The sequence below is a fragment of the Channa argus genome, chromosome 6 (genome assembly GCF_033026475.1).
Source record: "Channa argus isolate prfri chromosome 6, Channa argus male v1.0, whole genome shotgun sequence".
Classification (NCBI taxonomy): domain Eukaryota; kingdom Metazoa; phylum Chordata; class Actinopteri; order Anabantiformes; family Channidae; genus Channa; species Channa argus.
Window position 1 is genome coordinate 13,037,698 of NC_090202.1, and position 21,247 is coordinate 13,058,944.

A 21,247-nucleotide genomic window follows, 5' to 3' on the forward strand; every position below is an offset into this window, starting at 1 on the left:
TTCTACAAGGGAACTGACCTCTTTTAGGTTCTGCTTCTTAATCTTTGGACAATACCTTCATGGTTTTAACGATAAGCACTAGTATTGTTTTTTGGTTAGTCTAGTAGGTCTTACAATAGGTTACATGCAAAGAAAAAAAACGTTGATCCTCCCTGTAAATTGGGCTCTATTGAACGTGTAAATTACACATTTTTAAAAGTGATCTAAAGATAATATAAGTAACATGCTACAAGCGAGTTTTTTCATTTATATATGCAAATAATAATATCTGACAATTTGTTTGGTCTAAATAAATGATATTTGAACTACAAGAACCCCAATCAACGGCTGACGTAAACGACAGCGCTTTACGACAGTTGATTAAAAAACATTTACGACAGGGTCATGGCGGCGTACGGAGGTAGTTTTGAGAGTTCAAGTAGCATTGAAGACAGAAAGGAAATTAAACGACAGGCACGTCAAGATGCACTAGAAAAGGTATTGACTGAATGAAATGTAGCAAATAACTTTTTGTGTGTACATGTAGATTTCTTTTATTGGTGTCAGTTATGACATAATCTTGGTCTTGTAGTCCGAATAAAAGCTAGAAAAGCTAACAGCTAATGTCTTAACGTTAAGGCACGGAGGCGTTTAACGGCTCAAAACAACAACTTTTCGCGGATTTGTCCTTGTCTGCGATGTGTATTTGCGTGTCTCCCTGCCTCTCAGTCTCTCCCAGAAGACCACCAGTACCCGTGTGTGTCCGCTCTTACTATCCTGGAAATCCATGCATCTGAACAGACGGAGATTGTTAAGGGCTGGAAAGTGCAGGACAAACACTGAGTGAGGCAGATAGGAGACATGCGGCTGTGTATTACCGAAGTCTCATGGCATGGTTGCAGCTTCCACACATAACGTTAACTCATACACTTGTCCACAACCAGCATAGGTTCACGGTTTTTCAATTGTCCGTTATCTCTGTGCTGTGCAGCTTTGTTTATTCTGTTAGAGTAGAGCAGACAGATAATGTTACCTGTGGCTGGCATTAAATGGCACATTATCTGCACAGACCACCTGTGCTTTATTTTGCCAAAGCAAAGAACTGGGTTTGAGGTATTATGCTGAGTTTGAAGAGGAATTGTCTCTTAATCCAAATCATACAAATGTGAAGCTGAAATATACTTTGATACACAAATATTTCGAAACAATTTTAAATTATCATCAGTGTTATAATGGCAATGTAAAGAATATCTTAGTTATTGTTTATTGATACCAATAAACTGCCTTTTTCATCAATATGAAATTATTTTGAATGCGCCATATTCTTAAACTCCTCTTTCTAAAGCTGTCATATGTTTTTGTCCTGTTCCCTAATTAAAAACTAAATTCTTTAGACATCTCTAAAATTATGTCTTTTTTAATTTATATTTTTAGTTTACGTTTGTTGTAAAAGTTTTCTTTTTTTGCCGAAGCATCCTGGTTTTGGTCTCAAAACACAGTTTTTTTGGAATAATTCCTCTTATTCCCATCTTGTTAACCAGGCTAAACAGCAGTATGAGAAAAAAGAGAGGAGGAAGGAGCTCAAGAGGCAGAGAGGAGAGGACACTTGGATGCTCCCTGAGGTCAACCAGAGGTTGGAGGAGTTAGAGGAAGTAAGATGTAAATTTCGTCTAGTGAAATAGGATTTTAAACAACACCTTTCTAGTTTATAACATTGTTGTTCATGGTTTCATAGTGTCAAACTGTTATAATTGTAACTATCCTACAATTGTGTTAATTGAAGAAGCTATCTATAGTTAAAAGAAATGTGTCCATCGCTGGCTTATTCTGAATCTTCCACAGGAGGGTTCTTTGAAGAGCAAGAAGAAAAAAGACAAGAAATCTAAAAAGAAAAAGGAGAAGAAGAAGAAAACCACTAAAGAGAAGAAGACCATAGAAGCAGGAGATGGTTTGAGTGACAGCTCAGAGGTAAGTTAATAAATCATTGTCATCACTGTTTGAACTTTTTAAATGAGGTCTTAATTGACCAACTTCACATTATCAAGGTATTTAAACTTTTATTTGGTCAACATATTGAGCATGTTGACTTGAGTGCAGTGCACTGTGATACTGTCTATTTTTAAATGGATTTCATAGTGATCGTCTCTCAATAGACTAAAGTGGAGAACTGTTAGTTAATTAAAACCAATAAACTGATATCAATTGATTCAATTGGGTTGCTAGAGCATCAACTCAAGATATTTTGGCATTTGTGAACAAGGTCTTTGACTTTAAATTTAAAACCGAACCTTGGGGTATTTAAGTGCTAAATGTAAGGAGTCATCTGGAGAAACAATGGGGAAAAGAGAACACAAACAAAACAGGCTGGATTCCTACTCTCTCTACTGATGTTGATCATCTGGATGATGAAAATACACACAGATATGAGAACAAAAGAACATAAATAGGGATAAGTGACCCATACCTTATCTCGCCTAGCACATTTGCAGACATTCTGAAATGTGAAAAGAGGGACCAGATGTTCTAGATTTTGATTTGCCTGATTTGTATCACAATGTCATGGTGAACCCATCTCCATATCCAAGTCAGGATATGACAGGAGAAGCCAGCAGGAGTAGATTGTCAGGACCACAGACTATATGGTAGGTAGTGGACTACCAATATAAAATAACAATATAAACCATAGTGGTCATCAGCACAGTGAATACAGTGATCGACAGAGATTTGCAGCAGGAACAGCATCCGGCATAAAAATTCATGCCAAAATATTGTGCAGAACACCCACTGTGGCGACCTTTGAAGGGATAAGCTGAAAGTTGTTGACCTATGATCATCTCTCGTATTGGATTCATTATGCCATTATATTCCCCCTACTTTACTTTCCCCCTCTCTCCCTCGTTCTCTCTGTCAGGACTCAGCGGAGGATTGGGTTGAGGCTGTGCCTCAGACACAATCTGCTAAACCCTGGCAGGTTTCTGACAAGTCGAAACCTTCAGAGAGTGATGTCAGCACAGTCCAGAATGTAAAGGTAATTTTCTCTACCTAACCCGACAAACGTGATGGGAACAATGTTAAAAATAATTTTCTCAAAATGTTTTAATTAAAGTGCTGTATTAATACATCATCTATGGACACAAAAATTGACAGCTTTGTTTTAATATTTCCAAGGGGTATCTCTTTTCCTCCAAAGAATGAGTATAATACGACAGTAAAGTGTTTTTTGTATAATACATAGCGATAAAGAGTTGTTGTTTAGAGAGTGTTCTCTTGAAAAGTAGCAGTCAAATGGTTACTGATCTTTTTCAGTCAATAATTCTTTGTTTAATCCTTTAACCCTTTAGTTCAAGTCTCTGTCTCTTCTGTAGAGAGAAGAATGGATGACATTTGACTTTTTGGCAATGAGAACCACATCTACAGCAGAAAGGAGAGCTGAGAAAGAACAGCTGAAAGAGGAAGAGAGGGCAAAGTCTAAGGCCATTGAAGAGGTGTGTTTTTTTTCGTACTTTTCTCTCCATGTTATATTTGAAATATTTTCTGTGGTGTGTGTATTTGTTTCTGGTGAATATTTCGTCTGGATTTCCAGTTAATCTCCCTGTAATGTTGTTAACTATACATATTTGTATGTGTGTTTGATGTTCCGTTAGGCTGGTCTGCACAAATTGGAGCTAAACCCTTACTGGAAAGATGGAGGAACTGGTCTTCCCCCAGAGGAGTTGGCTGGTACTGCAGTAAAGACAGGTAATAATTATTTGAGTTTTGAGTGTAAATTAAAATGCATCAATCATAATGGCTTTGAGAGCAAAATTAGAGCCTGAATCTATAAAGTTGTGTTTTCACTTATAAACATGTTTGTGCCCTGAAATGAATTTTAATTCTTAGAATTATTTTTGGAGAGTTAGTTTTCCTTAACAACAACAACAAAAACTAAGCTGATGTGAGATCAGACCCTCGGTTTGCATTTAAACTACAGAAATAGCCCTTAATTGTGTTGCAGAGTTATGCACACCTGACAACAGTTTCAGTCTGCAAAGAGCTAGGGAGATGGAGACATAGAGTAAAATGTGGTAAGCTGACAAGCAAATGCATGTGTGTGTCCACATGTCTCTTATCCCTACACTGTGAGTACAGTTCCCCGAGTTGGCATGTCCTCTCAGCTTTATTTTAACAGCAAGGCAAAATAAGCTGATGCATACATCTCACATATGCACCAGATGAGAATTTGGTGAGTTCATCATGTATTATCATTACTGTACAGGGTTGCCAGAGGTACACACTGGCATCTCTTTTGGCTGGTGACATAGATAAATTACAATTTGGAAGAAATGAATGAGCATTTGTTGAATGGCACAAGTATTTTTAATGTGTTTTTCTCCATCTGCTTCTGCAGGCACTGTAGTGAATGATGGAGGTCTGAGCTGGCTAAGAAAGAGCTACCAGAGGATGAAGGAACAGGCAGAAAGGGAGCAGCGCAGCCTCAATGACGTGGTAGCTGAGCGATACGGAGTGAGAACTGTGCTTACATCTTAATATGCACAATGTAGTGGGCAGATATTGCTTACAAAAAATCAGCACCCATACTTACTGCATATGTCAAGATCAATGCAAGGATTTATGCTCATGAATGAAGTGACATCTCATTCAACATCAGTCGTGTGTTTGTATGCATGCAAACCTGGTGGAAATTATATCTAGGCTACAAAGTGTTTCCAAGATCTAGCTGCATAATCCAAGAAACTGTTCAAATTTTTTAATGTGCCTTATATTTCTTCTTTTAAAGTCAATGGAAGAATTTCAGCAAAGGCTTGCTGAGGCTGAAAAAGCTGTTTATGGACAGAAAAGAGGAGGAGGAAGAGAAAGAGACAGAACAGCAAGTTGCTGGTGGAGGAAAGAAGGGGAGGACATCAGGGACAGATGGAGTAAAAAAGAGGGAGATGGTGAAGACAGAAATCGTTGGAGAGAAAATGAAAGAGACTCAACACCTCGAGACAGAGGAAGATACCGTGCTGGAAGGGAGAAGGGAGGATATCGAGAGAAAGAAGAGGAGAGAGGCCAAGATGGAGACAGGTATAGAGAGACGTACAGGGATAGAGACAGGGAGAGACAGAAAGGAAGAAACAGAGAACGAACTGGAAGGGACAGGGACGGTGAAAGAGATGGGGACAGACAGAGAGACAGACACAGGGATGAATATGGGGAAAGAGATGGACCCAGTTCTGGATCATCATCAACAGCATCTGGACACAATTCAGTGCATCATTCCCTCTCACTTGGGTCACTAAAAGGCCGTTTGCTCAAACCCTCAGAAGATGATGACTGTGGTGAAGGTAGGTCGATGAAAATCTAAATTATTTTCGAGTAGTACTGAGTCAGGTTTTGGAGAAGAAAAACGGTATTTCCATTTGCTCTGGTTCGTATTAAAGTGTTAAACATTGTGCCCCCTTTTGGTGAATCTTAATTTTCTAAAAATATCTAAAAAAAAAATATTTTTTGAGCAAAGCATAGGTCACGTACATATCTGCTTGGGGTTTATCACTAATATGGAAACCAGACCTATTTCGTTAAAATGCTGCTAAATTTCTGTCCTTTGCAGCTCCAGGGCACCCATCTCCTCCAACACGGCCATCCATAGGATTCTTGAAACCCAGTATTGATGATGAAGACTATGGTCCACATAGTTCTAGTGTTCCAGCCTGGAAAAAGAGCAGCAAAGTCACCTGTCAATCTGACAATTTGGAGAAACCCCCACAAGAGAAAGAAAGTGATACTGGGAAAACTGGTGGTGCTGCTCAGGATGGCGCTAAAGCTTCTGAGACAATATCAAGGTTTTAAGCTTCTGTTTTTTTTATTTTTCTTATTTTGTTGACTCAAAAACAGGGATTGCTAAATGTTGTGCACTTCTATAGTATAGACTTTTTTTAGTTGTACGTGTTTGGATAGACATTATGCATGTAAAATTATTACAAACTCTGAACCTGAAACTTGCAAAATTTAACTACTATTTGGTAATTGGTCTGCACTTATATAGCGCTTTTCTTCTTCATCGTTACCCATGCAAATGTGTTAAATGACTACTCACTTAGCCAATGCTGGCCTGAACCACTGGAAGCAACTACGGGTTTCAGTGTCTTGCACTAGGACCCTTTGACATATAACGGGAGGTGGATAGAGTTGAATCACCGACCCTAAATTGGTGGAAATCTGCTCTACCTCCTGATCCACAGTCACCCCGTATTATCTGTTTTAATAGCTGTAGCTTCAGACCTCTCTGTGTGCTATGCTTACACTATAACTCCAACATACATGTACATTCTCTCTTATTTAAAAGGACACTAAACTCTAATGACATGTAATGAACAGAACCAAATGACTGCACCATAAGCTTACACATTTTCTTACTGTCAGGGTAGTCCAACTATAGTATGTTTGCTTTGTAAAGTCAGCTTAGTTCTTCTGGGTTTTGCCTCATTAGGCTAAATTGTTTGGGTAATCCAGCACCCCGAACCTCTGCAGCATGAAATGAGCCTGCTGTGTGGCAGCAGGATGAAATGAGGCTATGAGAAGTGTAATAGCCTAGAACGATGCTTCACAGGCTGCAGTTTTGATCTTCCCAGGCAAGGCTGTAATGATCTCTGATGGTACAAAAGACTCAAATAGTTTAATACTGTAAGAGCATGAAGCTAAATGGTTAAATTAAAAAATGTTTTTAATAAGTTTCGCAATATAAAGTTTAGGACTATTATTTGGGTGGAATAACGAAGTCCTGAATCCTTTTCAGTGTGTTAGGCCAACCTGGAGGAAAAGTGATGGAGAAGCACTGAACAGTAGACTATGAAGACTGGATATTTTTGTATCAGCACTATTATAAATTTGTGAAACTTTATGCCCACCTGTTCTGAACCTGGTTATGTCATATGCAAATATTGTGGTCAAAATCAAAAAACTTTTAGTTTTCTTCAATTTCATAAATTTCTCTTTCAGCATCTTGTTTTGCTTTGCCCGTCTAACTTTATTCTTCGTTTTTACCTAGGAGTGAGAGTGAAAGTGAGGAAGAGGAGGAAATTCCACTGTTGTCAGAGGATGAGATGAACAAACTAGGAGCCAAGCTGGTGAAGGCAGAGATCATGGGCAATACGGTGAGTAGGTTAGAATTACTGTTATTGGCACTGTAGTCACTAAATAAATGTCCATATTGAGCTAAATCTAAGATGACACTTATAGGAAAGAATTTTTGAAAAGTTTTGCTGCTTTCTGTTCAGTTGATTTTCTTGAGATATTAGTCAGAGAGCTTCTTATTTAGAGGCTATTGTGGTTTGTTTTCCCTCATCAGGAATGGAGTTCCTCCATGGCAGCAAAGAACATTTTAAATTTTACAGCATCTCCCTACACCATGTTCCCAGTTTTTCTTTGTGTATATTGCCTCTAACAGTCCTGTGCCTTTGTACCCTGTCTTTTAATTAGTATGGCTAACAGAGCTGATATTGTAAAAAAGCAAAAAGAATAAATAAATGCAGGGGGTGAGTGAAATTTTGTATTATTTACAATTTTAAAATTGTTAAAATCACATTGTATCAAAGGGTTCCTCTCCCTCTCACCTGCTCCATCTCTTTACCAGCCTATCTGTGAACAGCTGTTGCTGTGCTGTGAATTCTGTCAGCCCTGAGATCCACCCGAAAGTTATTAGCAATCATGTAAGGAGTCCACCTAGTAAGGGTTGCTGAGCTAAAATACCAACTGCTGCGTGTGAATACCATCTTTAACTCCGATTTGCTCCTCAAGATCCAGATAAACATTGAAACATATTTTCCAAGATTCTCCAGGGCTTGTCTTAAAAAGGCAACAGTCCATATCAGAGATGTTGGCAAACAGAGTTAGAGATCTACAAACACAAATGTGTTAAAGTGGAACAGTGTGACCAGTGTGATTTAGCTTCCAATTAATATTCTGATTGAGAGTTTCTGAGTTCCATTCAGAAGCAGAATCAGTAAGAGAGAGGCAGAGGGGAGCCAGCAAATGCAGAAGCAGCAGATCAATTAAGTATTATTAAATGATAATTACTTTGGGGAAGAAAGTGTATATGTGTGTGACTTGTACACACCAATATTGAATAACTGTTAAAATCTGAAGTTGAAAAATATTTGTTGTTTTTTTGAATATATGTTTGTACATGTGTATGTTTCAGGCCATGATTGCAAAGCTAAAATCTCAGTTGGAGGCAGCGCAGAAAGCCAAAGAGAACCACGATGCTCAAAGGAAACTACAAGAAACGGCTAAATCAAAACAGGTCAGTAAATACTATGTTTAAGTCATTGTCATTGTCAATCATTGTCTTACAAATGCATATTTTTGGAGTTGTTTTCCACCGTACTGATATCTACACAGTGCTGCTTCAACATTATAATATATATCCATAACAAACGCAGATCTACATTTATGTAAGGTTTTGCTTTAGTTACTTGTATACATTTCCAGACAAGGGGTGGCTGTAGCTCGGTGGGTAAGGCAGTCGTTCACAGTCGTTCAGTGGTTCGATGCCTGGTTCCAGCTATAGTTCGAAGTGTCTCTGGGTAAGACACTGAACCCCTAACAGCCCATTCCCCTCCCCAGCTGTGCAGTGCCGATCCAAGCCCGATAGAATTTGGGGAGGGCTGTGTCAGGAAGGGGCCCCTGGCGTAAAAACTGTGACAAATCAACATGCGGACAATGATCCGCTGTGGCGACCCTGAACTCACTGGATAACCTGAAAGAACAAAAAAATTCCAGACACATGCACACCTGTTGAATATGGATTCATGAAAGCTCAAAACCTACATAGATGTAAGCACATGGAAAGACACGGAGCTTTGCACACAGCCTTTAAACTAACAAAGTTGTGTGCACAAACAAACACACACCCTTAATCTTCCTGTGACACATGTCTCTCCCGCAGTGTAAATGCTAATCTAAACACTCATGCCTCTGTCTTCTCTAAACTTCACACATACACAATGCATTTCTGCAGCATCCATCTCTCTCAGCATGCAGCAGCCAAGAAGAATGCCTCAGAAACAATCATCTGCAGATGAATTGAAACTCTCTCCTGTTATGTTTGTTTGCTTTTAAAAGGAATTTGTTTGAAGTCTTTTTATAGCTCCAGTCTCATGTCTTGCTGTATGGAAACTGCTTCTGTTTGGCGTTTTAGCAAACCCTAATGGGTAACAAATGTCCTTTAGTGTTCTGGTGGCATTCTCCTACCAGAGGTCATTCAGAGTATGCTTCCGTGATTGTGTATGTATTTTGAAAAAGAGAGCAACAGCTCGAGAGGGAGACAGAGAGAATATTTGTGCCATCTTGTCTGTGTCTGTAGTACGAGCAATTAACAAAGAGCGATGACTGTGCCCTGACATCTCAGCACTGTGTTGTCTCTTCTTACTGGCATTGCTTGTGTCTTTCCTGACTTTGCACAAACATGTCCATAAAACTGGCAGCATATTTCCGACATGAGCAGTCTCCAGACAACTTTATAAACACATATAAAGCAGGTTGCGATTATTTATGTAACCTGTATATCATTATTTGTAAGTTAGGCCAGATTCATCCCTAGTAAGGTTATCCTGTCCACATTAAAAGATTAAGGTGAAATCCTCAGTAAGGTTTGGGAGAAAATGTCATAATTCTTACTACTGCACTTATATGCTGAAAGGTACTTCAGTCCTCTTAGAGACAGAGTGCTGTTGATTTGCACTCATTTGAGATCCTTCCAGTTTGTCTTGTTATGGAAGACTTCTGGCTTTCCTTCACTATTCACTGTTTTGACACTTGTTGGTTGCCTTGCTGCTCTCAGAGCCTTGAAGGACCTAACTATGCTGACTGGAGCAAAAGAAATATTCTCTTCTATTGTATTATTTTGACAGTCCATCTTACTTAGTGTCTCTTGTGTTTTCGGCGGCTTTATCCTCGTGCTTGTTTCTTCCGACCGTCTTTTCAAAGTCTACTTTTTTTTTTCTATAGGCTACCAGTCAGCTAAAGGCTCAATCTAGTCAATCTCCCGAGAAATATTCTAAGTGAATGCTACATAAAGTCATGAAATGAAGTGTCCTGATTTCATTTTCTGCAAAAATAAAGAACAGTTTAAACACATGCAAGTCAGATTTTAATCTTGGGAAAACATGGAGTTGGTGAATTAAAGTTGCAGTTTCATCCAAATATTTTACTAGTGGGGTTTTTCAACAGGCTGCAAGATTTCTGGTTGATCATTTAATCAAAGGTTCCTTAATAAGACAGGACATTTTGTTAAAATACAAAGTACATTTTTGAGGAATTCTTTACCAACACAAACAAAACTGATGATGGATTTGCTGTGTTTTGTTTTTCAGTTCCAAAGTCTCTCCACTGAAGACCAGGAAGTCCTTCTGTTCAGAACAGACGAATCAGGCAGGGCCTGGCCAGTCAAAGCCGCCTCTGGACCTCAAGAACCACATGGAGGACGACAGAAGAAGAAACCAGTAAAGAAGGGATGGGGGTGGTAGTAAATTTAAAAATAAAGTAAAAATGGAGGAGAGGTTTATACAAGGGAATAAAAATTTTAATATACTGCTCCAGATGTAGTAAAAAAAAACCTTGAACTAGCTACAAATTTGGACAAAGACTGGAACGGTCCTGCACACTGTTCATAAGACACTCTCTAATGTCTCATCCTCTGTTCTCTGTTTGCCCACTTCTGTCTGTCAGCACTCATCTGTCCTTGTTGTCCATGTTTCATCTTCACCCTCTCTTTCCTATATTGCCACAAAGGTCTCTCTCTTTATCATCTCTCTATAATATGATATGAATAGATTTTAAGATTGTGTCCTTTTCATGCTACAAGTTTCCATTCTCTTTAAATTTATTTTATTTTTTTCCCCCGTTCATGACCTTTCCTTGCCTCATATTTGTTTTCCCCTCACATTCCTCTCTTTTTAGATTGAGACCCATTCTGATGGACAGCGTGTGCGCTACTTCCAGGATGATGACAGTGTCAGTCTGCGTGAGATGGTGAGGCGGGAGAAGATGAGCTCTGCACAGGATCAGAATGCTCTTTATTCCCGCATGGCTGCCAAGGTAAGCTGATGGTAGTTTTACCCCAACTTTGCCCTGAACACAGTTTGGTAACAACAGCAACAACCAAGGGTTTTGGTAATAATTCCTATTATTTTACCAAAAGTTAAATTATTTGTTAAATTCTTTATTACCCAACCTTAGAGCACAAATATGAGTCTTACTATTGTGAAACAGAAGAAATGGAATTTGTGAATTTTCAAACTTTTGTCTGTCTCTACATTTATGTTTGTCCATTTGAAGTAGATTTCATCTTCTGCTCTTTACTGTGGGACAGGCTATAGTCACAACACAAACACGTCAATGAATGAATGAATGAATGATTGAAGACCATTTTGAGCTGAAATTAGGTATGTGTGACCAATACAAAAACAACTAGCCTGCTTTGTTCTTCTTTATCATAAACATCATTTAACAATAATCACGAGTACAACAAACAGATATCCAGAGACTGCCCTTTATATGCAATCAAAACATTTGGCCTTGTGGATTTTTTTCTAATCATGTTTCTACTTTTCTATAACGGCACAAAACAAAGACACGTGCTAAAAAATCCTTCATTAAATATGACACTGCAAAAAAAACAAAAAACAGTGCACTGAATAATAAATTTTGTATGGCCTTTTAAAGGGTTAAAGACCCAAAAATGTAATTAATATTTTAATGTATATTTCAGGCTGATGTAGTTATAAAAGATTGACTTGTTTAAAGTGGAAAGAAATATTAATATATGACATTTTTACAGCAGTTTTTGGGAAAGTGACTTTTTTTAAAAGGACCTCTTAAGGGTTAAACTGATGTCACTGTCAGTTACAAAAGGGTAAAACAAAGGATACTTTAAATGTTTGAAAGCACTGTAGGGTGTTGACTGACAGCAGCATAATCAGTGGCCTGTGCTTTTTAAGATGAGAAAAAGAAGTGCTTGAACTATTTCTTGTTGAGTTACAATGTGGCCAGCGAACTAGATTCTTTACAAGTTAGTTGTGGGTTTTACAGTCACTAATGTCAGTACTGCTCAAGTTAGTACCAGCATCATAATATCTACTTAACATGACCTTAGGGAAACCTTTACTTAATGTATATTTTTTAGTTTTACTTTGGTTTGATCGATACTGAAAGCAAGGCTTGCTTCCATGGAGCTATCAAGTGGTCCATTTTTATCACTTAGAGATATGAATATAAAATAAAGTAGAAGCATTTAATTAGCTTTGTTTTACAAATGTTTTGTAAAGTAAAAGTACCAGGTGTCTTTCTAACATAATTACTGTGCATTTGTTTATAGCATTTGGTTTATTATAATATTATAATGCAATTAAGTAGAAACCGGTTGTTTTATGTATTTTCCAGTTGCTTCCTGTGTTAATACATAAAAATGACCACGTTACTGGAATATAATCACCTATGGCCTTGTTATAACCAAAATGTGACACTTTGCCCCTCATTAAACTCTTACCACTGTGCTGTAATTCCATTTCCAGTTGACATTTGTCTGGTGATAATTAATTTTTCTTTTGTATCTCCCCGTATTCAGCTCTTCAAAGACTGAGAACAAATAAAAACATATATGCAGTAGGTAGCCGGCTTTCCTATGTAGCAACCAGCCACGCCCAGGATCAGATCAATTCATATTTAAATTAACACTTCGGGGAAATTACAGTGTGGTCAGTGCCCCACACACAGGGTGGTTTGTTGTCTGTTTGATCAATCAGATTTGATAAATAACAGACATACTGCATGGTGAAGAGTCTTTATAGATTTTATGCGTGTTTATGTAAAAATTAATCTGTCTGCTCTGACATCGGGTCATCTCTCATTGTGGCTCTCTGTCCTCCACTGCATGCTTGAAATAAACGTACACCAACAGATGGGTAGTTGCAGGTAGTCTCTCTCTCTCTCTCTCTCTCTCTCTCTCTCTCTCTCTGTCTCTGTCTCTGTCTCTGTCTCTGTCTCTGTCTCTGTCTCTGTCTCTCTGTCTGTAGGTTAAAATGTCACAGCAGGTAGTGTCCTGACAATTGTGTGTGTGTGTGTAGGAACATTAATAAACAAAGGGATGGAGGAGTTGCCATGCCTATTTAAAAAAAATAATTAACAAAAAGTAGCTCTTTCTCTGTCCTCACTCACAGACACGAAAATCTCACGCCTTCACTTGTATATGTGTGCATGTCTTGCATGTGTATAAAAATACACACTCACATTTTCTGCACCTACTAAGAGTGACACTAAAAATAATTCTACAGTTACTATGGCAGGACATCTATAAATACCATTTCTAATCACAGCTATAGATTTACATTATGATCTGCAAGGAAGAGGGAAAACTTATTTTACCCATCTCTACATCACACTACTCTTCTCCTCCTATCTCTCCTTTGATAATTATGTGTAAAACCCTTTTATCTATTGTCTAAACTTTTCTCTGTTTTGTTCATTGTCCTGCTTTTGTCTCGCTCTTTTATCCTTGTAAACCTTCTCTCACCCAGAGTATAGCATCTTTAAAAATAAACATCTACACAAAAACTGCTCAGTCATTTGGCAAGAAAGGTTATTACAGTTAGAGAGTTGACATTTTTCTATAAAAACTCATCTGTTGGTTGGAGCTTTTAAAAAATGTAAAGAGGAGCTTTATTTGGACAATTGTGTTTTTTTAAGTGGTAGGGCTATAAGATGTCAGATTGTTCCTGTGTCTGTCCCACCAACTGTCCACACAAAGATAAATTCACAACTACTGGCCCGCTGCTGACCAGGGTACTATAATATTCAGGTAAACAAATAAATAATTAGCCACAGCCACGTTCAACCCAACAGTCTAATGCAATCCAATACAGCAGCGCTGCCATGAATTCTACTTTTACAACAATATAATTTCTCAGGTTGAGAAAGGTTATAATGCGTTAATTTAAGCATGTGTTTATTATTGAGGTCATAGTGGGTAGTGGGGTCATACTGGAGTGCATTAGAAGAAGAGGTGGTTCAAATGTTTTGGCCCCCTCATTAGTTTTAAATAGAGTGGCTGCTAAGACACTGCTGGAATATTACCCACATTTTTACACATTTATTTTTCTTTTTACTCAACCTGATGTGTTGTTCAAGGGTGTTAACCAATTGGATGCTGTGTTCTGCGCTGAAGTTAGCTAAACAAAGGTTGTTTAATTTTTAGACTTTTTTTAGCTGGATGTAGTTATTCATCAATAATTGTTACATATATTAGGTTTGTTCATTTTTATTTGTTTTTATTGACATGCATGCTTTCTCTTAACATTTGCTTTATTCTCCAGCACCCCAGCTTCCTCCTCTTTACTCAACTCTTAATTATCCTAGAAACATGTCCTTTCTTCAATGCTTGTTTTTGTTATTTCACCGAGATTTGATGTTTTGTTGCCTTCCTTCTCTCTCCCAGTGTTCTCTCTTCCTTTCTGTTTTTTCTTTCATCCTTAATGATATCACAGTTTTATTCTAAAGCTCTACTTGCTCTCTTCTCTTCCTTTTTCATTAGGCTTTCTCTTATTCTTACAACTCTGTCCCGTTCCATTTCTTCAGCCAGCAACAAACCTCTTGTCATTATTTTTCTTTTGTACATCTTTTCATCGCAGTTGTCACTAGATAAGATTTAATGGTGTTTCACCAGTGCACAGTGTGGGAATGTGAGGCTGCACTGACATTTTGACACAGGTGTGCTTAGACAAATCCGACACTGAAGTAGAATAAAATAAGTAGATCCTGATTTTGTGCTGTTTACGTAATGCATAAGCATATTACAGGCAAGTCAGGATCCATAACTCTCAATTTTTTATTGGGGTGGCCAAAAACAACAAGTTCCTCTAATAGGACCAAGATGGCCACAAAGAACACAGTATATTATTAGCTGAGACCTATGTAAATAAAAATCATCTATATTGAATCCGAGTACTAACCACCTGTGTTAATCAACATTTAAGTACATTTACTCAACTACCACAGTGAAAAACAACTTTTATTTTAATGGAGCATTTCCATATTGTTTTTTCCTAAACTTTACTGTGAAAAAATATACTTTCTATTCCACAATTTTATTTGACAGCTTTACTTATTAGTTATTTTACAGAGTCCCCTATTATTTATTATTTACTAGATACTTTCTTTTCCATATTATGTAATTATTACTTTAATTTGAGTAAATAATTAAGTAAAGGATTTGAAGTAATACTTGTGGTAAAGTACTTTTTTTAGACACTTGCACTCACTATAGTATACCATCATATACTCTAAAAGTATAGTATACCACCATAGTATCTATACTATAAAAAGTATAGATAGATAAGAGGTATAATTGTTTGTGTACTTCTGGCATCTCTTCTCTTGTATTACTATCATATTAAACCTAATGTATTTAATTAGTCTACAGTGTGATTGGGCATTTGTTTACAAAAATATTAAACTGTGTGCTCTCGGACAAAAGGCGCTGCTGCACACTCCTACACACACACACACACACACACACACACACACACACACACACACACACACACACACACACACACACACACACTCTCACTCTCTCTCTTCCTCCCACACTGTAACTAAACTAATCCAATTTTCACTCACACACTCACTCCTACACTGCAAGTCATGCACACACACTTCATCCATGCTTGCCTCTCACTCTCACACACAGATCCAACTTGTTGCCTGGTAGCCATGGCGACAAGACTCGGATGTAGAAACACCAGAGCTTATTTTCAATGTCCTGCTTCATACTGTTAACACACAGCAACCATGTTACAGGGTTGTATAATTACACAGCACAGTATGAATTATTTATACTTATTCCCTTATAATTTTTTGTTGGATAAAGATGCATCAGACTTTACTGGGACTGCTCACACTTCTGTATCATAGAGCCTCACTATCTCCACCTCTTCTCCTGCTTTCCCTCTAAATCTCATCACCACCACTTGTACTCCACTTGACTCCCCAGATGATGGGGAAGACTGATGGTGACAACTACACGCTGGATGACATGTTTGTGTCGAGTGCAGCACAGCGGGAGGGTGACGGGAGGGAAGAGGAGAGGATGAGGAACAGAGCCATCGGGGAAAGCAGGAGGCTGGCTGCTTCCATGGATAAATGCCATCACTGCTTCAGCAGCCAAGAGCTAAAGAAGCACCTGATAGTTGCAATAGGCAGCAAGGTAAGGCATTATGAATGCAAGGTTGTGCTCCTCTGTTGCCTATTTAATAAATTTAATAAACAGATGATTTGATTAATCAATAAATAAATTATTCCCTGATGGTGTTCCTTTTCCGTACCTGAAAAATATAAAATACAGCAAATACAAACTAAAATTGTTGGCAATAAATATTGTGTCAGTTGGCAGATATATTAATTGACAAATCATTGCACCAGTAATTGGAAGACTACAGATTTCAGGTTTTTGGAAAAAATAGGATATAAAAAAATGTTTTCATCTACTTGTGTCCAGGTGTACTTGAGCCTTCCTGCAGGCGTGTCAATGACAGAGGGCCATTGTGTCATCTGTCCTCTCCAGCATCATTGCTCTGGCACTGGATTGGATGAGGATGTTTGGTCAGAAATGAAGGTTAGCCAGTCAGTGCTGTCTAACCATGCTATTGTAATCTGAATGATATTCTGCTTGAATGTACAAAAGCTTCTTTTTTGCTGCCAATAAAATGTCCAATTTTACTTCTTGCTGATCCTGTTGTCCTCAGCTTTTCCGGCAAACCTTGGTGCGCATGTTTGAGTCCCAGGAGCTGGACTGTGTGTTCATGGAAACACACATGAACCTGCGCAGAAAACAACACATGGTCTTAGAGTGCATCCCACTACCCCGAGAGCTGGGCGATATGGCACCCATATACTTTAAGGTCTGTGTGTGCCATTGGGTGTCTTGCCATTCTTATTTTTCATTTTGTAAAGTCTTGTATAAAAATCAGATGAAAGTCTCAAATGTAGTAATCCAGCTGTTTTGCGTGTCTTCAGAAAGCTATCATGGAGTGTGATGAAGAATGGGCCATGAACAAGAAGATTGTTGATCTCTCTTCCAAAGACATCCGCCAAGCAGTATGGACTTTTCATCTTTCTGTCTTTCTTTCTTGCCTGTTTTCTATAATATTTCCTTTTAGTAATTCTCTCATGTCCACTGTTTCCCATTTTCTGTCATTGTATTCTTTAATCCTAAACAATTAACAAATTGTAAAAAATGTTTTAATTTCCCTTCTAGGTTCCACGAGGTCTACCTTACTTTGCTGTAGACTTTGGACTCCAAGGAGGATTTGCTCATGTTATTGAGAATGAACAGAAGTTCCCCCATTACTTTGGCAAGGTGCGTTCTTATATGAGGCTTTGAGAGTATGTTTTTTTTTTTTTTTTTTTTTAGCCCGTAGAAGCCAGTGTGAATTGGTTTGAGGAATATCACAAAACTTTACTGTCCATGTGTGACCATGCATGGTTCACAGCCTAGACTGCTTTAGACCAATAGTCAGGAATTTGAGGCTGTTCACAGTGTAAGTTTATGGAATAAGAAATAATGTTGAAAATTATTACAGGAATATTTGGATATGATCAATTCCTCTGTCTATCACAGGAAGTAGTTGGAGGTATGATGGACTTGGAGCCACGACGTTGGAGAAAGTTGATAAAAGAGAACTTTGATGATCAGAGGAAAAAAGTCCTGCAGTTCGCACAGTGGTGGAAACCGTTTGACTGTACTAAGAGTGGGGCCTAGCTGGACACACTCAGAAAGCCACAAACTTTTCGTTTTTTTTTTTTTTTTGCTGTAGACACAAACACACACACACATACACTCTTGAGGTTCCCAGTGACGTCAACACATTGATAAATGGTAAATGACAGCTTATATAGCAATTTTAGCCAAAGCGCTTTAAAATGTTGATCCCATTCTCTCTCTCTCACACACACACATACACACTCCGATGGTGGTGGCTGCCATGCAAGGTGTTCACTTGGCCCACAGGGAGCAACTTGGGGTTCGTTGTCTTGCCCAAGGATACTTTGACACATAGCTGGGACTGGGCATTGGATGCAAGCGATCCAGGCACTAATACTCTTACAATTTAGATGTTAATGTAACATTTCAACTAAAATGTGGGGATATTTTACCTTATATAATAAAATGTGATTTTTGTACTTATTTGTGTGTTACAAAGGTAATAGTTTCATTTTACCCTCTGTCTACATAAAAAAAAAAAAAGCCACCAAGGCCTAAATCTCATCTGCCAGTATTAAAATAAAATCTAATCAGCCTAGCTTATGTGTATGTATTATTGGCATGTAAATCACAAATTATACTTTGTGTGTTAAGATTTACAAAAAATGTTCTTACACTGTTACATGCAATTTAAAAGTTTAAAAAACATATTTCACTCTATAAAAAAATCCTCAAAAAAATGGCAACATAACGGCCCTTCATCTCTGCTTTATTGGTGCAACTGAAATATAGGTGCAAGAGAGTGTTTTGTTTGTTTTCTAGAGTATGCATTCAAAAATATGCTATAATGTTTCACCATTACTTTTATGCTGCATTTAGCTGGGCTGGTGTATAGTGGAAAAGCTGCCAGTTTTTAGTGGCCTATGCATGAGACTGTCTTATGTCCTTATGTTTCACCAATACCACTGTCCTACTCACCACCATTGGGATTTAATTTCTTACTCTGTGGCCTCATGATCTTTTGCTGCTGTCACTTAACTCTAAGAGGTTTCAGTATCACCACAGCCAGATGAGCAAGTGTATACACATGCAGATATGTTGTAGAATCACAACCCTCACACTAACGCTGACACACATCCACTTCTCTTATGAGCAATCAGCCATCTTTCCACAGCATGGAACCTCCTGCGTCCTTCTGGATCCCAATCTACCCATTGAGTCACCAGGCCCCTCTCCACCTCTATTTGTCACTCCTTAAATGTAATTTGCAGTAGATACAGAAAAAAATCGCCCCACTTCAATCTTTTAATTTTTTAAGTGTGGAGTCTGTTTAATAATTTAATTTAACTTTGGTGTATGAGAAGTGTTCACAAATAGCTTTGGCACAAGTGTAAAATGCTGCATGTGCATTCTTGCACATTATAAATCTAATGTAATTTATAACAATATGTTAGTCGCAGGGACTATTAAACTGTGGAACAATCACCAGATAATAATTTTCATCCTTTTTTTCTGAATTCAACAGGTAGGTCAATGGATCTCTAAAAAGTCTCAAAAAAATTTGGATTACACTGTTTTACTTCCTTTTTTTTTTATCAGTTATCAGTTTATCGGCTGCCCAATCTTTAAATATGATCCTTAAACATGTAAAGGACTCTTACTTTATTCTGAAAGGTGCTGTAAAAAAGTTATGTATTTTTCTGTAGTTGTCATTTTAATAACTGGCTAATTAAATAAACTAAACAATTTTGGTCAGTCGATCCAGACTAGTGTTTTATGTAGTTAATACATTATGTAGCCTGTTGTTTTAGACTGTAGATATGTAAAAAAAAATTCTTTTGTTAGACATTATTATTTTGTGGAACTGCTATATCAAAGTGTCCATATATTTCAGAATAAAGAAACACATCACCCAGTGACACCACATTTTGGATTCAGAGGTGTTCTGGTGAATAAACCCCATTTTTTGCTGGTTTTAGTCTTTTTATAGAATTAGTTGATGATAACAGTCTCATAAGTAAAAAGTTTTACAATAAAACAGTCTCATCCTATAAACGTGTCAGTCATTTGACTGGTGAATATCACATTGGAAAAGGAACAGTCTGCAAAGATGTCATTTGTATATTTTAACTGGTAATCTCATGTTATATTTTGATAAGTCTTAGAGTATTTTGTTTTATCTTGTTTGTTTTAAATGCTTCACTGCAGTTGTTATAATCAAATTAACAAATATTATAAATAATATACTTGTTACTCCACTACATTTCCAATCAAAGTTGCGTCACACGTTACAGTCACATTACTTTACACATTTCATAATAAACTACTTTTTCTTTTTTTAATGACAACAATCCACTAGCCGGACAGAAACTGGCTTCACTAAACTAGGCACAGGTGGGCAAACTCATGTTTTGGTCAAACAATGTGATGACCAGCTCCAAATGTTTCCTGAACTTGAACCTGGTGTTACCTACCTCTCCTTTTCTCTGTCAGAGAGGTGATATGTAAACAGTGCTAAGTGAATGTTGGGTGTTACTGCGCTGAGGCCTGGGACAGAGCGAATTGATTGATGGGATTTTTTTCCCTTTCCTTATGATGGTAGGTGGCCGCGTGCGCTAGTGCGCAGTGGGATTACTTTGGACCATTCACTGTGTTTACTTTGAATAACTTAGGTATAAATAATAAAATAATGCTACAAGATAACCAAAGAGCTTTACACTCACATTTTCTTCTTGGTAAGGGTTTTATGTGATTGATAATAATAGTACTATTAGTACCATTAATTAGTTAACCCCCCCAAAAAAAACACAAAGTACGCTGGTCCAAAGAAAGGGACAGGGAGCAAAAAAATTATACAAGTAAATTTACTTTTAATACTTTTAAAAGTAAAGGTAAAAAAAATATAAATTATGTGCTTACTTACATTTACTACTACTACTCCTAGTCAGTAGGTACTTTCACTGGGGTACATTTTTGGCTATTTGTACTTATACTTAAGTACAAATGAGAAGTTTATCTTAGAGTACTTTATCAACCACTACCTAACTGTAGCTTACTTAACCCTGAGAGGGGAATGAAGGTTACCAAGCTGGTGTCCAGGAAGTCCGGCAATCCACAGGTTGTCTCTTAGCTTACAAACCTGATGGATTTTGAATTGCATTTCATAGTACAAGTACATTTTATCTCGTTTCATTTTCAATATTTCTGTTCCGTAGGCAATTGTTTGTAAATGTTGCTTTTACATTATATTATTTGTGTTTAATTTAATTGTTAATGCAGCAATTACGTCCCATATAATTAAGGCCATGTTTGAGTTAATAGACTTTCAGACTATAATTCATCATACACTGCTGCCTTTTAATATATGGTTTCATTCCTAAAAATAACACTTGCCTTATCTTGCCTATTTCCTCTACTACTAAGTACCTCAAAGTTATACCTAAGTATAGTTCTTACAGTTTTCTTAAATGCAGAAATTATAATGGGTATTTTTATACTGACCTAATTACCTGAGGATCTGACTCTTTCTTC

The 21,247-nt window shown here is 37.5% G+C and overlaps 1 protein-coding gene across 1 annotated transcript; it reads left to right on the forward strand.

Annotated features, from left to right (window-relative positions):
- Positions 1-372: 372 nt before the first annotated feature.
- Positions 373-18,199, forward strand: cwf19l2 (CWF19 like cell cycle control factor 2). The gene is made up of 19 exons (XM_067507953.1): positions 373-477; positions 1,521-1,631; positions 1,822-1,947; positions 2,891-3,007; positions 3,345-3,464; positions 3,624-3,717; positions 4,367-4,482; positions 4,757-5,303; positions 5,570-5,801; positions 7,007-7,112; positions 8,159-8,260; positions 10,332-10,460; positions 10,918-11,055; positions 16,007-16,219; positions 16,511-16,627; positions 16,758-16,913; positions 17,029-17,109; positions 17,270-17,371; positions 17,633-18,199. The coding sequence occupies exons 1-19, from the start codon at positions 385-387 to the stop codon at positions 17,771-17,773; spliced, it is 2,841 nt and encodes a 946-aa protein (XP_067364054.1). The 5' UTR covers positions 373-384; the 3' UTR covers positions 17,774-18,199.
- Positions 18,200-21,247: the final 3,048 nt, after the last annotated feature.